The 17,566-nt window shown below is 48.3% G+C and overlaps 1 protein-coding gene across 1 annotated transcript in view; it reads right to left on the reverse strand.

The window, feature by feature from the left end:
* The window catches only part of IRS1 (insulin receptor substrate 1), a 49,728-nt gene extending 34,152 nt beyond the window's left edge, over nucleotides 1-15,576 (reverse strand). Inside the window, exon 1 of the mRNA XM_058844021.1 lies at nucleotides 11,795-15,576. Within this exon, the coding sequence (XP_058700004.1) occupies nucleotides 11,818-15,351 (3,534 nt within the window). The 5' untranslated portion in view covers nucleotides 15,352-15,576 and the 3' untranslated portion in view covers nucleotides 11,795-11,817. The remainder of the gene's footprint in view (nucleotides 1-11,794) is intronic.
* Between the last annotated feature and the right edge of the window lie 1,990 nt (nucleotides 15,577-17,566).

Consider the following 17,566-nt stretch of genomic DNA (forward strand, 5'->3'; position numbering starts at 1 on the left):
TTCTTTGAGTTTTTTACTAAAAAAAACGAAAGCTGTTTTCCCATCTTTTCTGTTGATCTCATTCAGTTTTGAAGAAACATTAGGCTGCTCACACTAAAATGAAAATAAATTTCTCTGGATATCTACTGAAGCTACTGCTCTCAGAAATGAGGTTTTAGCACTTCAAACCCCACTCATGTTCACTAGAGCAATGGGTTTATTTCCTCTAAACATTTGGTAGTTACATTGAGGGAAAGCTCTGTCTCAATTTAGGTAGCATTTATATATTACAGCATATTTAGTCCTGAATACGGGTTTATGTTTGAGAAAGCAAGATAAAAATTACTTCAACCTGAATCACCCCACTTTCTCAACCTCAGCTTGCCTTCTCCAGGGATGTGCTACCACCACCTCAGGGTCAAAACAGACTTTAAAAGAAATGTAAATATTTGCTTTCTTCCTGGGAAAGCACTACATAAGGAAGAGGGGGAAAAAGCAGGGATGTGCATATGGGGAATTGCATCAGTATAATTAGAGAGTTTTAGCAAGCTGGTAAACGTCTGTGTAGGCAATCCCAATACTCTAAAGGGTATTTCCTAATTAAAAATATGCACCCCATTTTCCAGAGCCTTCCTACTGAAGAAACATCTCACCACTGCCGCCCAATTAGATCAAATTGGGTGGCTGGCTCTTTTTGTTGTGTGCATGATAATACAAAGACTCTCCAAGTTCCTGCTCAACAAAGGCTTGTGTGAAACAGGCTTTGAAGACACAATAACATTCCTCTTGCGAGTTTCAAGCCCGGAGGCTAAAAGCACCAAGTAACTATTCATTCTTCCATCTTGAGACACATTCCTAACCTAGTTCAAAGGCCTGAAAAAACATGCCCTAGCTACATGCCTGCACACCTTCAGCAGGGCTTTCCCTTCTATCAGAGCTTCCTAGAGAAAGAAGTTTCATACAGAAAAGAAGGAAATACATTTGAGAGTTTTGTTTCACTTTTAAGAACTCTTAAATTGTTTAAAGGACTCAAGAGTGCCTTGCATATGAATTGATCCGCTATGTTAATCCATTGAAGAGTAAAGTTCACCATTCACATGTTTAAAGTACAATGTTCATGCACAGTTCTTTAACTTCTGCTCCCAAGAAGCAGCTATGGAAGGAGGGAGTGTGCACAGCAGCTGGAAAAGGACAAGGGATAATCTGGAGCTGTTTGGCTTCCATCACTGCTCTTCTATTTAGTTTCATCTTCCCCTGTTTTGATCTCAAACTGGTAAGATAGATGTAAATCACACATGGCTATCCACCCATATCAAGATATCCAAGGCATACAAGAACATTATGCATCATCTTCACAAGATGATGATAAAAAGTCAACAAAATACAAGATTATTTCCAAAATACTGACACTAGAACAAATATTATCTTTCCACAAGAAAAAAATATTCAGAGTTTTCAACATACGGCTTCCTAAACAAACTGAATTCCTCTTTATACATTTTATTTTGCTGTTTCTCAGAAATCTGAATGCCCTTATTGGGAATGAGGAAATATAAATAATTACTAAAGACTAGGCTAAGTACAATTACCATTTCATGGTATGAACAGTGGAGCAGGCAGATGGAAGTGAAGGCAGCTGAGGTGAGACCTCCCCCACCTTTGCAGGAAGGCAAGCTGGTTGTATCTGCACAAAGCTCCTGCAGGACCCTGCCCCAGATGTGCCAGCCAGCCTGCTTTTTGGGATCCCTGAACCACACACAGGAAATAAAAAGTTTCCTTTGTTTTCCTCTGCAATAGTTTTCATTACACCTAAACTAAGGTTTCCTTAACTGTATTTCATTTTATATCTGCAATCAAGCAATTAACTGTTTAGCTCTCCTGAATTTTTTTTTTAAAAGAGAAACTTATTTTAACAATGCTGTTTCCACCTGTCTGAAATATATTTTTGTCCTCTAAAAATTTCAATTAGTCACTTTCACTTTCCCCAAATGAAAATGGTTCAGTTTGAATTTCCCATCACTGCAAAAATCCGAGTATTGCTCATTTTCCCCTTCATGCAGCCATGGTACAGATCTTCATTCCCATCAAAACAAGGAATGCATAATCTTACTGACATCTCAGAGTCATTTTGAATCCTGTGGCAAGCTGAGCTGCTCTACCTCTTTCAAGTACTGCACAGCAGAGCTATCTGCTGTTGGTCATTTCCAGGAAATAAAACTGTACTATGAAAGGAAAATCTTGGTGGATAAATTCCAAAATAGGGAAAAAAGTAAGACAACATTGTCTTAGTCTCAAGTAAGTAAACAACTTGTTTGTTTATGTCATCATTATTGTATAACACTATGTTCCATAAATGCTCCTTTTGCTATTTTGAAGTAACAAATAATTCAGAAATTGTGATCAGGAATTGCAGGAGAGGAATCACTGATTTTGACAGCAAAAACTTTTCTGAGGAAACGAGAGTTAAGCCCATTTTTCACTCAGCCAATGCCACCATCACTTACCTAAAACGCCTACGTGAGTCTGAAGTGGAACAGCCACCATCATTTCAGCAAAATACCCAACCTTTATTTCTCTGGGTACCACCACAGAGACCAAGCACCATGAAAATACACACTGTACCATGCAGGGAAAGCTGCAGACTTTACCAGCCCTATGACATGGCAGGCACAGCAAAGGACACTCTGTGACACCTGTGCCTTCTCCAGGAAAGAGAAGAGCTTCTATATTTCTTCTGTTTTAATATCTATGTGAAGGCACTAGCATCACAGCTGACAGTGACTCCCAAACACCTTGTCAATCACTTTCAGAGAAACCATCAAACCAAACTGGGAATTACTGGATGACCATTGTCTCCTTGCTCCAGCAATTTTCAAGGTATTTCAGCAAAATGCCTAAGCATCATTCACTTGGACACCAGCACTCCCCTGCAGCATATACAGGAAGCTTCCGAGCTCCAAGTTCATCTCTAAAGCCAAAATGTCTCCCCTGCCACTCATTTCATTCTCTCTAAGGGTTAATCTTTTTTCTAACACAGCAATCTTGTCTTCAAGATGAAGGCCAGCTGGCTGAAGATTAATTACTATCCAGTGTTTTAATCTAGAATATTCCCTCACTGACTCACATCAGCTGTCACTTGAGGTGTGTTTGCATCTCTCACACAGTGCAGGGCACGGGAAGCTCGGGTCAGACCTGAAACAAGTCACAGCTCAGCCATGGTGCTCCAAGCTCCCCACCTCCCTTCCATTCCTGTGCAGTCACTGACAAACTGATGAACAGCAGACCCCAGACGAGATGTGCTGCAAGAGGAGAAACAAACTCAAGCTTCTACCTCCCATGTACACTTCTTGAGGTTCTTTTACTCTCTCAATGAAGACACACAACTCTCGGCACAGCATTTACATGAATGTTACTGGTGATATATGATGTTGATGTACTGATTTAATGATGTTACAGGCATGCAGTATCTTGTGAGGAGGATGATGGGAGGGTTTGTTTTGGTTTGGTTTTAATTCCACAGTTCAGTGAAGGCAGAAGGAACCCATACAATCAGACTGGCTTAGTCTCCTCCACTCCAGCTTCAAGCTCTTTATTCCTTCAGGGAACTGGGCGAACTGTGCCACTGAAGGAAAGCTCTCGTGCACAAACTAGTTAAGTATTTTATTGACTGGCAAATCCAGTTTATTGAGTTCCTACCCTATAGTTATGTCTTAACAAATATTTGTGCGCCACACTGAAAGCCAGACCACTAAAATTAGGCAGGCACCAAGGCTGCTAGTTAATTCCCATTTTTTCTATTCACACAGATTCTGTATTTTAAAGAAAGCATGTGCAATCCGTAGGTGCCCTAGTGGTTAAAAATGTCCAACCCACACAGGCTGGAGGGAATGGGCTGAGGCAGAAGAAATAAAAACAGAGTTAAAGCTGTAGATGCTCCCAGACTCTACATTCCTCCATTATATAACACACATCATCAGAGAGTTCAAATGTTCAAGTACACTTCAATGGCTCTACTAGCTGTAAAGTGCACATCCTCCTGAAGCATATCTTATTTGAAAATTTAACAGGTCATTTCTACCACATTCCCAGCTTCCAAAAAAATAGAATTTTACAACGGTTGACAAAATATACGCAGGTAAATCTTCTGTAATACGCCACAGAACAGTACATTTCACCTTCCAGCTCAGGTGGCTGACACCAGATCTTCTAACTAGACTCCCAAATTATTACAAAGCACTTGAACACACACAAACTTCCACTGTCTCATCTACCTGATCAAAAATTGCTCTGAAGAAAATACACTTCACAATTATCCAAGGTTAAATCTCTAATAATAGTCTTCAGAGAACATGACCTAGATATGTCAAACATGATCAGAGAGACATATATCAAGACATCCTTTAGTTAGTTAAGAGTGCCAGGCTTATTTAAATCTCCTTTATCTGTTCACACCTTGGCTTTTGTTAAATTTCGCATCATTTCTGTAAGTGAAGAGTAAAGCTGTTAAACTTGTGAATCCTTTTTTTTTTTTTTCCTTAAGTTACCGATGTCTCTCCTTGACTATCTCTATTTCATGTAGTCAAAATAATAATCACCATTTATCAAAGCCCCAGAATTATATAAAAATAGTATAATGCTATTCACTTTTATGAACTGGTACACTAACACATCAGATTGTGTCCAGATGACCAAAAGCCAGCTTTTACCATCCTGACAAGTTGGGAATTCAGATGTATTTGCCAGAATTAATATATTTGTGTTGCAGCTTTTACCACAAAATGAAAACCACAACTGCTGTAACAAGCCACAATAGCTTTGTCATTTGAAGTTTTCTTTTACAATATATTATTTAAATTGAAAAAAAGGTAAGAGAATCTATACTTACTAATCTGTAAGATAAATTATTGAACTAATGAACCCCAATCAAATTTATAACTGTCCAAGTATTAGAGTGTAAGGAAGAAAATGTTTTAGTTTAAAAAATCTGTGTGAACATAGTCCTCCTTTTATTGTATGTATTTTATAAAATCAAGGGGTTTTAATGTTAAAATGCACTCATTTATATTTATCTTGTATTTAATTCAGATTTGTATCTTGTGGTTTACTGCTGTGGTTGTAACAGGGATACTACAAGACAAAGAATTCAGGAAAGAAGAGCTGGAGATAAATTCTGCTTACCTTACTAAGCAAACCAACCTGTTAAGGTCAGAAGACTATCCAAATACTAAAAAAAAAAAAAAATAAAATAAAATCCAATAACAAATAAGGAATACATGTGCTTCCTAAACAGAGTCTCCATTCCTGTAATAAAATTTTTTTAAAAAACTACAGAAGATAAAACACCTTCAGAAAATTGCAGAACCATGCAAAATGACCACCTCTAGAACAAACTCTTTATATCCAGGCTCTCCACATTTCTCTATACTCATCCTCAAACTTTCAAATATCACCATCCCAGTTCCCCTCAGATCACAAGCACCTTGCACTTCTCTCTATCTACATCATCCTGCCATAGTTTCTGTGTCCCCCAGGTAATTTCTCTCTCATTTCCATCTCCTTCCCATACCAGTTTCTACAAGTGCTGCCTGGTCTTCACCTCAAGTTGCCCATTATCTTAGGTCAGTAACCCCCAGTCTCTCCTTGTCACAGCACAGGTCCCATGAACAGCTTTCCCCTCCTTTTTCCGTGTCTCTTAAGAGTATTTTATAACTCTGTCAATCAAACACAATGATTACTTTTCATTGAAACTTGCTTGGCACAGAGGTTAAACCTAAAATGAAATTAGTTTTGGAAAGTAATATCTATTTCTCTTCCATATCACTGGACACCAAAATTATTTTTAAAGCTTATTTGACTTTATTCACGTAATAATCAGTATTGAACAGATTCACTTGCAGAACTTCAATAAACTGTGTAAAAAAATCCACTTTCTTCATAAACAAGCTATTATACAGCTAATGGTTCAAAAGAATATTCAAATACATTTACTTTCAGTACTTGCACTTATGTATTTAGGAAGTCTTGAAAATTTTACAGTCCTAATGAATATAAAATTTTAGCTATCATAAAGTATTCCTAAACAATGCAACATACTGAATATATTGGTCAAATAACATTCCCATTCCACAGCTGCTTGCTGCATTTTATTTAAGAGCTTTAATTCTCTATTTACAAGTGTTATCTAAGGAAATGTACAATCTACCTACAGTTGCTACTAAAAATCAGCATCGCCCTCACCCTGTAATGTCATGTTTCATTTTCAAATTTAAACCACATTCAAAAACCAGTTTGTTTTCGAAATATGAATGTGAAAACCATGTCCAGGTAGTACCTCATAATCATGTGAATTTGTTTATAAATCATTCTGTTTCAGTTTTAAGCCAGGAAAACAAAAGAGAAACACCTAAACCCATTAATTATAAGCTTGTGGTCTTGTTAAACAGGAGAACTGCAAATATGCAAGTATGTGGAGACACAGGCTCAATTTTGGCAAGTAATTAAGTATGGGGAAACACTGGTGTGTGCATACAGTAAAAAATGCACTGTTTTGTCTACAGTAATATCCACAAAGCATGAAAAACTTTCATAACATGCTGATATTTACCTTGGTGTTGACCCAAAACTACAGAAACTTCTGTTCCTCAGTTCGGGAAACAACACACACCCCTAGAAACTTAATTTAACTGTAAAAGTCTTGTTTTGTCACTCTTGTGGGTCTCTTCCAACTCTGCACATCCTATGATTTTATGAATTGCTGTGTTTCTGTTGTTCCACCTTCTGATTTTAACTTGAGACAAAGAACACAACTATTGAAAACTATGAAAGAAATAAATTTAATAAGCAAGCAGTGTCTCAGCAAAAATAAAACCCAGGTACATAATACAAGAATGACGTGAGTAATTTTCTCTTTACCATCATACGTATTTTCATGAGAACCACACAAAAGTTTAGTTCTACCCTTAGAAGTGTTTTGCTTTAAGTGGATACAGGCAAAAGGTCTAACAACCCTACAGATGCCCTTGTGTTGAATTCCCATTGTACTGTTTTCCATTTTCTTACATCACCAAAAAACCCCAAACCACCCATGCAGTGGGTGAAACAGTCAGCATCAAAGCTAGAGTGAGCCAAGTTACCACTTGCTTACACTACACGTATTCTATTCTGTGTTATTAGCACTTATATTCAGGAGTTCTCAGAGTCATCAACAAAATGGAAATGAAGCTTTGAAGCTTTGGAGATCAAAGCAAGATACCTGGATTCATTCTACTATCCTGCTACAGCATTTCCTGTTTCTCCAGAGCCAACATCTAATGGTTTCCTTTTTGGAATATTTTTTGATTCTATACTCAGAACACAAGACATCAGCAGCTCATCTTCAAAACCCCTGCTCATTTGAGGAGCCTTCTCAGAGCAGCCCCAAAAGCCGGATCCACGGCACATCCATAACATCTGCTCACCTGTTGTCTTGGGTTTGTGTGCAGGGTTTGGTAGCAGGGGGCTACAGGGGTGGGTCCTCTGAGAAGCTGCTGGAAGCTTCCCCCATGTGTGACAGAGCCATTGCCACTCAGCTCCAAGATGGACCTGCTGCTGGCCAAGGCCAAGCAGTGCCACTGACAGTGGCAGCACCTCTGGCATTATGTATTTAGGAGAAGGACAAAAACCTGCACAACTGCAGCCAGAGAGAGGAGTGAGGCTATCTGAGTCCACTGTGGATATAGGAAAGTACTCTGCAGAGGAAGTAATGGCAGAGACAACATGCAATGAACTGGCCAAAACCCCCATTCTCATAACCCTGTGCTGCTGTGGGGAACACGTAGAGAAATGGGGAGTAAAGCTAAGCCCAGGAAGAAGGGAGGGGTGGGGGGAAGGTGTTTTAAGATTTAGTTTTTATTTCTTATTATCCTACTCTGATTTTATTGGTAATAAACAAAAATAATTTGCCCAAGTTGAGTCTGTTTTGCCCATGATAGTAACTGATGAGTGATCTCTCCCTGCCCTTATCTCGACTCATGAGCCTTTTGTTGTATTTTTTTCTCTCGTGTCTAGCTGAGGAGAACGGTGATAGAGTGGCTCTGGTGGGCATTTGGTGTCTAGCCAGGACCAGCCCACCACATCTGTGCATGCAAAACCCTAAACAGGAGGAAAACAACTTACACTGCTCTCTCTCTGCAATTCTCCCATGTCATGGGCTGGTGTTTCCCAGCACAACTTGGCAACTGCAGCAATGTAGCCTTCCAGCTACAGCATAAAAGGCCACTCATCAGAGGACCTAAGCACCAAAGAGTCACCATCTGGGCTAGACACACACAACAGTACTCAGTTCTCTAAAGCAGAGGTAAAAGTTTGGGCAGGAGAGCATACAGAACTACACTGAAACTACAGCACTTCTAACAGGAAAAAAGAAGAGAGTTAGGGCAGGGCCAGCTGTTTGGAAACAGCCAAGAATATATGACAGGGAAGGCAGTGGGATTGGAGAGTGCAGAGGAATGCCGTGGGTGAGAGAGAAATGTTTTTCAATTAAATTTGGGAAACAACATGGTGATTTCAGCTAGTATCTTTAATGTTAGGAGAAATAATTACACTTGAAAGAAATTAAAAATATTTCAGAATCCAATGCTTGAACAACTTGGAGGCAGTTGGCAGAGGACAGGGGAGCAGGGAAAAGGACAGGAGTTAGCTAGTTTGCATCAAAGTAGCAACAATCATTTTACCCTTAGGAGATGAATAGCCAACATTTAGGGTAATTGTCTTGTAGATGGCAACAACAAAAAATTCCAGAATGGATAAAACAAGCATTATCCAGATAGTTTTGGCCTTTGGGATGTGGTGGAAGATTGTTCTATGGAGAAAAAAAAAAAAAAGCACGTGCAGTCCCTTTGCCACTTCAGAGATTAAAATGTAAATAATAATCCATGAAAGAGAGGAAAAGTAGAGAAAGAGTGCAGCCTTCCCCAGCCCTTGTTCTGATATTTGCAGCTTCACCTTTCCCTTCCCAGCTCCAGACGTTTTCCCCTCTCCACTGTACCTGCAAACACACCAAGCAGCTTTTCCTTCATCTTTCACTTGCTCAGACACCAACAGGAGAAACCTTAACTGCAACTTCTCCACTCTCAGCTGCAGCCTGAACAGCCTCAGCTGCCAGAAGGAGCACAGGGGAAGCTGGCCAAGGAGGCACAGCCTGCTCTGCTGCTTGTTGTGAAAGGCAGGCAAAGCTTTGTGGAACTGGAGCACCCTTACTGCATGTGGAGTTTTTTCAGGTGAATGGTCCGGCTGAAGGTGTTTGACAACTTTTTCAGGCATGTAGAAGCAGTCCCATAACTCACTCAGCTCCAGGCAGGTTTTCTTAGGAATGGCATAAGGTACAACCTACATGGAACAAATCTTCTGCCAAACCTAAGTCTTACCTCCAAAGCAAAAAAGGTACAAGCACATATTAAAAAAACAGCTGTAAAAATGGTTTTGTATGAATAAAACGTTGTTGGGATTCTTTCCTTAGCACACTCAAGAGATGAGCTACTTGGTCTGAATTTTGCAAGGGAAGTTTCAGTTGGTGGCAAGAAATCTAGCCTGGGAAATAAGAGTCCCGAGGGTTAATGTCTGAGAAGGCTACAAGCAACCAACAAAGCTTTATACTGGAAAGGGAAAAGGAACAGCCATGGCTCAAACTCCTCATGTAACAACAACCTGATTCTCCCCTTGCCTCCCAGAAGAAGCTGTGCCTCCTCAACCTAATCCTAATTTTGGGAAGTAAGAACCAGCTTCAAATAACAGATGTTCTATTATACTCTATTTTACACAATGCTGTCCTTAAAAACATCTGCATAGTATTCTTCAGCCAGCTCTTATATCAAGTCTTCCACATGCTAATCTTTCACTGAACAACATAATCACAGCAGGTTTCTACCTAACACCACTATGGAGAGTATTGCCACAGCTTTTATGTTAAAGATGACACACAGTTCAATTAAACAAGCTGTCCACAACAAAAGGAAAGCGGTGCATTTGAAAAAAAAGTGTAAGCAAACAGTTATGACACTGCTCCCTGCCAGACCTGCCTTCTCACACCCTTCATATATTCTTTATTTACCCACAGACTGACCAAGGATCTTCTCTCACTTACTCCCCAGTCTCAGCACTGCACAAGTGGGAGGGAACACTGATGCTCCCAGCAAAGTGATTTAACTGCAGAACATGTTGCATCCTCTGGCAAAAATTCCCTCCAGAAGAATTCACAACACCAACACTGTCCTAAGCAGATATGGATTCCCAGGGTAACAAGAGCCATCTGCAAAAACAGGGCTCGTGCAAGCACATGCCAGAACTGAGAAAAGGTGTGGCTGTGTAAATTTGTGTACATTTAGTCACCAATAATGTATGATGACACTCAGCACAGTCCTGTCAGCCACAAAAATTACCATTTCCTACCAGTTACCACTTGGACCAAACTGGCAATATTTGCACTGATCTGAAGTCCTACCTTGAACTTTCAAATTAACCTGGTATTGATAGGTCACGTAAGACAAAGACTTAATATTGCTTTGCTCTAATGGGCAACAGCAGCGAGTGCCAAGCAGCAAATATGAAGAGAGTGTTTTGCTTTTGTTCAGGTTATAAGGATGCAAAACATCTGAAAATGAAAAACATGATCCCAGGCATCACACCAACACCAGCCCTCAATGTTCCCTTCAGCACAGCAAAAAGGAGACACAAATACTGAGATGATGTAAACAGTGGTATGAGATTCAATCCCTAATATCATTTCATATCTTCATAGTGACTCCTTAAACTACTATGATTGCTGCTGCTCAGGTGTGTAGAAACTGTTAAAATCAAGTGACAAATTTTACTAGACAACTATCTGCCAGTACTTGCCTGCACCAAAACAAAACACTCTTCACCTTTCATGAAAGGACTTACACAGGTGTGCTGTACTTTTTGAGGGCTTAACAAGATACATTGTTCTGTGCTGCATACTGAAGTTCCCACTCAACAGAAACATCACACTGCTTCCAACAAGGCTGCTACTCATCTTACATGTCTGTAATCAACGTGCAACAAATAGCCTAGCAGAAGTTTTTCCCGAATTAAAAATTAAAAGCTTCAGGAAGAAACAGAACACATTAGTCAACGCCAAAAACACGGTTCATAGGGCTCATTTCTTGTGCTGTTTGTAATACTGAAGCAGGTGAGGGACAGCCACAAAGTTTCAACTGAAACACAAGTGATAGATAAAATGCTCTAGAGGCTTTGAAGTCTGTTTTCAAACTCAAAGCTCCTTCCAACAATACTGAATTAACATTGGTCACAGCCCCTTGATGTAGATGCCCTTAGCCATGCACGGTTCACTGCTCTATTCTTGGCCACAAGCGTGATGATTACTGACCAAACCAGGATTACACTGGGAGTTTACTGTTTCCAGCCCAATATAGAAGCGACTCGCTTTCACATCCCTCTCCCCCACACTTCTGAAGCACTGATAATTCTGAAAAGTAAAAAAACGTGGCAAAACCGTAAGCACGGTATCGTATCCCGGGCTGAACGGCAACGTCCACAGCTACTTTGGAAGTACTCCCCAGCCCGTGCAGGTGCGGGCCAGCGGCGGGACACCTGCAGGGATGCTGCACTCCTGAACGCTTCTGCATGCCGAAAGCATGCTGCAGTGAGGCCAAAAGGCTCATCGAAACCAACTCAATCCGTGGCTGCCCCGGGGGACGAAGCCGCCCGCCCCCAGCCCGCGGGAAGGCACCGCCACGAGCAGCCTCGACCCCCGCCCCAGCCCCCTCCCCGAGCGGAGCCGCGCCCCGTCCCGGCTCACCTTCCCCGGCGGGCGCCCGGCTCCTACATCTCCTCCCGCTTCTGGAAGCTGATGCTGGCGTACGCGCTCAGATCCTCGCCACAGTGGCCACTCCCGCGCTGCTGGCCCGGGGGCTTCGGCGGCAGCGGCTGCTTCGCCTCGGCGGGGGCGTGCGGGTGGTGGTGGCGGCGGTGGCCGCAGTCCCTCACCAAGTCCAGGTCGATGTAGTTGAGCCCGTTCTCCAGGGCGGGCGCGGCCCCCGGGTCCCGGCGGGCGGCCGCCTCCCCCGCTCCGGGCCGCAGCCACACGTTCTCGAAGGAGGCCGAGCTGTGCCGCTTCACCTCCTCGGCGCCCCCCGCGCTGCCGCTCGGGAAGGGCGCCCCGAGCCCGCCCGCCGTTCCGCGGGCCGCGCTCGGCGTGGAGGAGAAGGTCTCAGAGCTGTGTCGCCGCCGGCCGCCCTGCGGGTCGGCGCGGATCACCTTGGCGCTCTGGTTGCGGCCGGGGCTGAGGCTGACGCGGGTGAAGGCGCTGCCCGCGCCCAGGCCCCCGAGCAGGGAGGAGGAGCGCGGCGGCGCCGCCGACAGCTCGGCCGGCGGCCGCGGCAGCTCCGGAGACGCAGCGGTGGCGGCAGCCGGCGGGGGCTTTTCGGGGCCGGCGCGGCCCCCCCGCACCTCGGCGTAGCTGAGCAGGCGGGCGGGCGAGCCGGGGGACGGGCTATCCGCGTAGTCCGAGCAGGAGACCCCAGCGGCCGCGGCGCCCCCCCGCTGCATCGCCACGTAGTCCCGGCCGAACCGGGCCGCCCGCGCGGTGGCGAAGCCGGGCGGGCAGGGGGCCCGCGGCGGGCCCGGCTCCATGTTCATGTACTCCTCGGCGGCCTCGCTGCCCGGCGGCGGCAGGGCCATGCTCAGAGCAGCCGAGGGGAAGGGCGGCTTCTCGCCGGCGATGAACTCGATGTTCACATATTCGCCGGGGCTCTTGGGCTCGGAGGGCAGCAGCACCGGGGGCTGCTCCCGGGCCCGCGGCAGGGTGCTGGCCTTGGGGCCACCCAGCGACAGCCGCGTGGGGCGCGCCAGGCGGCCCTTGGTCTGCACGGCCGTGTCCACCTTGCGCGGGGGCTGCGCTTGAGGCGGGGGGCCGCCCTCGGGGCCGCCGCCGCCGCCCAGGCTGTCGCTGCTGGTGGAGGAGGACGAGTCCTCGGCCGCGTAAAGGAGGCGGCTGGAACCGAGCGCGATGCGGGGCTGAGGACTGCCCTCCTCGGCTGCCCCCGCCGGCCTGCTGCCGCCCCGCCGGTGCACGTGCTTGAAGGAGCGTGGCAGCGAGAAGTAGGAGTAGATGGGTTTGTGGTGCGCTACGGTGGCCGCCTCCTCGACCCCCGGCTGCCCCGCAGCCCCGAAGTAGCAGTCGGGCGGAGTGCTGGTGGTGGAGCCGCTGGCTGGGGACATGTTGATATAGTCGCTGCCGCCGCAAGGGAGCTTCCCTTCGTTGCTCTCCACTGAGAGTTTTGGGTGGTGGCCGGCACCATTTGTCCAGATCTTGCCATAGCCCGCAGAGCTGCTGTCGGGGGAGTAGCTGCCACTGGGGGACATCATCATGTAGCCATTGGAGTCCACTGTGGCTGGAGGGTGGCGGCCACCCCTGCCAGGGTTGATGATCTGCTGTGGGGCTGACACACTCTTAGGACTCATGGGCATATAGTCACCACCCTTGGGGGGCCCCCCACCACTGGGCACAGGGGCTACACCAGGCGACATGGGCATGTAGCCATCATCCGTGTGCGGGGTGGAGTTGGTCCGATGACGGCCGTTGTCCATGTGGTGGATCTCCAGGCACTCCTCTGGGTAAGAGTGAGTGGGCACAAAGGCTGAGTGGCGGTAGGAGGGCAGCCTGCTGCTGCCACAGGGGTAAGAAGGCAACATCTCCGTGTACTCCTCAATGGAGGCCACTGAAGACTGGGAGGGAGTCTTCTGGTGGGAGATAGTGGGCGAAGTGCCTGCAGAGTGAGTCCGCTTTCTGAATGCCTTCTCCAAGTCGGCAACCTCCTCACTACCACCTCGAGGACAGCAGGGTGTACTAGGATAGCGGGGCTGCTGCTGAGGGTGGCAGGTGCGTGGGATGAAATGGCCATTGGGCGCTGCCAGGCTGCAGCAAGAAGACGTGGCCTTCCCTCCCATGCAGATGTAGTTGAGGTCTTCATCACCCCGGGCGGGAGGGGTGTGTCCCAATGAATCAGGGGTTACACTGCGAAAAGAGCTGCGAAAGTCACACGGGCTTGAACCATACTCATCAGAAGAAATAAATCCACCATCACTAGGGGAGCCAGAAACTGAAGCACTAGACCTTCGTGGAAACAGGCAGTCTGAGGTGGAGCCGTGGCCGCTAGTGCTGCTGGATGACAGGCTGACCGGACTGGTGGCTGAAGGAGAGCAGCGCGAGGAAGGCATTGGGATGGACCGGCTGTGGTTGAGTGGAGGATGGAGCCTGGAGTTGCCACGGTGTCTGTGTGAATGAGTCCGGTTAGCACTGGGACTAACAGGGCTACCATCCACAGAGGCAGGTCTTGACATTGTGCCTTCCCCATCACTCGATGCTCGAACCCGGAAAGAGCTGGGTTTGCCACCTGTGCCTCCACCACCGGCAGGAGAAGTGGCTGTGACACTCTCAGTCCTGGACCGCCGACTGAGCCCCACTTGGCTCGGTGGAGGGTTGTTGACATGGTGCCTGCGAAGGGGCACAGAGATTGGGTTGGAACAGTTTGAGGAAGACTGGCTCTTGCTGCGGGGCCGGAATTCCTCACTCATAGCTCGCATGGCCTCCAGGATAGTTTCATGCATGTTCTGTGCCACCACTGAGTCATCCACTTGCATCCAGAACTCACCAGGTCCAGTGACAGCTGAGCGTCCCACCTCAATGAAGAAGAAGTTCTCAGAGTGACCACAGCGGCGGATATTGAGCAGCTGCAGCACCACAGCAGCCGCATCTGAATTCAGCTTTACAAAGCTGATGGTCTTGTTAGTCAGGCACAGGCGGTAGATGCCGATCAGGTTCTTTGTCTGCCCTAGGCCCTTCGGCTTCAGAATTACTTGCCAAACTTCCTTAAAAGCTGGACCAGGGGCTACCTCACCATAGCTGTCCTCACCTGCTTCCCCCAGTCCCGTGCTGCTGCCTCCAAAAGTGACATCGCTGTGGTGGTGGTGGTGATGGTGATGGAGGTGGTGGTGGCCCTTGGCCCTGTTGTGCAACTGCAGCAGTGCTTGGTACCAACTCTCCTGCTCAGGTTCGCTGTCAGCTGCAATGGCAAAGTGCTCGTCCTTGGTGTAGAGGGCCACCAGGTGCTTGTTCTTGGAGTCAGCCCGTTTGTTGATGTTGAAGCAGCTTTCTAGTGGGATGGAGCGCTTGGGCGCCCCTGACTTGTGTCTCCATTTCTTCTCATTCTCGTAATACTCCAGCCGGGCGGGTCCAGACTCACTGGCTGCCCTCAGCACAAAAAATCGTTTATGCATGCTCTTGGGTTTGCGCAAGTAACCCACCTTTCTGACATCTGAGAAGAAGCCCTCGTTATTATCCGTGGGGCTGGCCATGATGAGAGGTGGTGGAGCTCTTACTGCAGCTCACAGTCTGCGAGACCCCAAAACAGCCAAGCCAGCCAGGAAAGGCAACTGCCTAAAATAAAATTCATGCAATGACAATTAAAAAACAGAGAAAAAAAAAAAAAAAGAAAAAAAAAGAAAAAGAGCAAAACAGCTCAGGATCCTCTTTTGAGAACGGGACGGGGGAGGGACAGAAGGAGGGTGAGAGCAGCTGTTCAGTGGCAGAGGCAGCTTCCAGCACCAAATCAGAGTTTGTGTTGCTGTTTATGCCCAAATCGCACTTAGACGGGTAAGCTCGTCCTTAAAAAGTCCAGTCCCGATCAATCCAGACGAAAGTCTCGTCCCAAAACGAGCCGCCGGGAAAGAAAAACGCATCTTCCCTTGCAGGGGTCGGGCTCCGGCAAGGCTGGGAGCGGGGCGGGGGTCCCTTTCCTCCGCTCCCTGCACCCCTTCCCCGGCTCAAGTTTGCCTCCGCGAGCAGCGATCTCTGTTGCAGATTAAATATCCTCTCGGGGGCGGAGATTGTTTTGCAAAGTCCGGGTTTTGCACCCAAAAATACACGCTGCTTTCCCCTCTCTCGCCCTCCCCCCCAAAAAAGAGAAAATTAAAAAAAAAAAATGCCGCCCACAATACAACCCCCCTTCCCCAAATATCAGCGCCGAGGCTGCTGCTCCCGCTCGTGCGTGCGGAGGAGGCTGGCGACCCCATTCAGTCCCATCTCGTTAGGCAGAGAAAGTGCCATTTCCACACGCGGCGCAGCCCGGCAGCGGCAGGAGGGGAGGCAAGCCCGAGTGCCGAAGGAACATCCTCTCTTCCTCCTCCTCTTCATTCCAGGCGGCAGCGCCTCAGCGGCCGGCGGCGCGGCCCCCTCCCGTGCCCCAGCCCGCCGGGGGAGCGGGCAGCGCCGCGGCGGCTCCTTCTCCGCCGGCTTCTCCTCGGAGTTTCCCGGCGCCCCGCACCAAAACAGGCGGCGGGGGCCGCGCTCGCCAGTCCAGCCCCCTCCGCCCGCCGCCGCGGCTCAGGCTCACTCCAAGGAGAACAACACGTGACGGCGCCAGTGCGTGGACCATCCCCGGAGCCGCCGCCGGGCTCCCGGCCAGCGCCGCCGCTCCGCCCTCCGCCCTGCCCTCATTCAGCGCGGCCGCGGGGCCGCCGCCGCCGCGCCCCCATTGGTGCCGCCGCCCGTCCGTCACGGCGGCGGCGGCGCCCGGCCGGGCTGGGGCGCGGCGCGTAGTAAAGAGGCGTAGACGCCATTCAGCTCCGTGTTATTTATACCCGCCGCCGGCGGCCTCTGCAGTGTGGCGGCTCCTGGGCCCGGCCGGGCGGGGAGCTGCTCCCGCCTACCCGCAGCCCTTGCCGCGGGCCTCGTGGGGAGGGGAGCGGAGCGGGGGGCGCTGTGGCTGCGGCCGTGGGGCCGCGCCCGCCCCGCCCGGGGCTCGTTGCGCTCCTCGGACTCGGCCCCGACGCTGCCAGCGCGGCCGGTCCCCAGCTGGGGCCTGGCGGGAGGGGGGGGCTCGGCACGGCGCTGCCTCCATGGCGGGCGAGGCCGGGCCCCAGCAGCGCTCCCGGCACCGGCTGTGCAGCGGGTCCCTCGTCTCCCTGCGAGGCTCCGTGCTGAATTAAACTGAGGTGCAGCGGGAGCGGCCGAGCCGGGGCTGGACGTGCCGCGCCCGCAACTCTGCCCTGGCCCCGGGAACAAGTGCGGGAGCGCTGCGGCCGCATCCGCTGCTCAATGCTGCCCTCTGCGGGACAGCGCCCGCCCGGCACGGCCGCTTGCGGGCTGCGCCTTTGGGGGTGCTTTTGGGGCTCCCTGCTGCCACTTCCGATGGGTGACCCTGGACAGCCTGGGAGAGCAGAGGCGCTCTGATCGCCCTGAGCTGCCACTGCCCTACCCGAGCAGGCTGATTGCAGGTAGTCAGAGGTGAAAGCACCACAGCAGTTCTTTCATCTACTCTTCAGTAGATGTATTTAAATACAAAATTAAACTCTCGTTTGGATTTGTGTAGGTCCAAGCACGGGTTAAATAAATTGGATGCTTTTCTGATGCATCTGTGCTACAAAGTTTGCTGCTGCACAGATCATGGCCGTACAATTATTTGAGAGGAGCAGTTACTTGGTCAAAAGATGAAAAATTCCCCTGAAATGAAACACTTGGAGAACCCAGAAAGGACAACAGGCAGCAGCACAAACCACCCTTGCATATTAT

Source organism: Poecile atricapillus, chromosome 8 (assembly GCF_030490865.1).
Source record: "Poecile atricapillus isolate bPoeAtr1 chromosome 8, bPoeAtr1.hap1, whole genome shotgun sequence".
Taxonomy (NCBI): Eukaryota; Metazoa; Chordata; class Aves; order Passeriformes; family Paridae; genus Poecile; species Poecile atricapillus.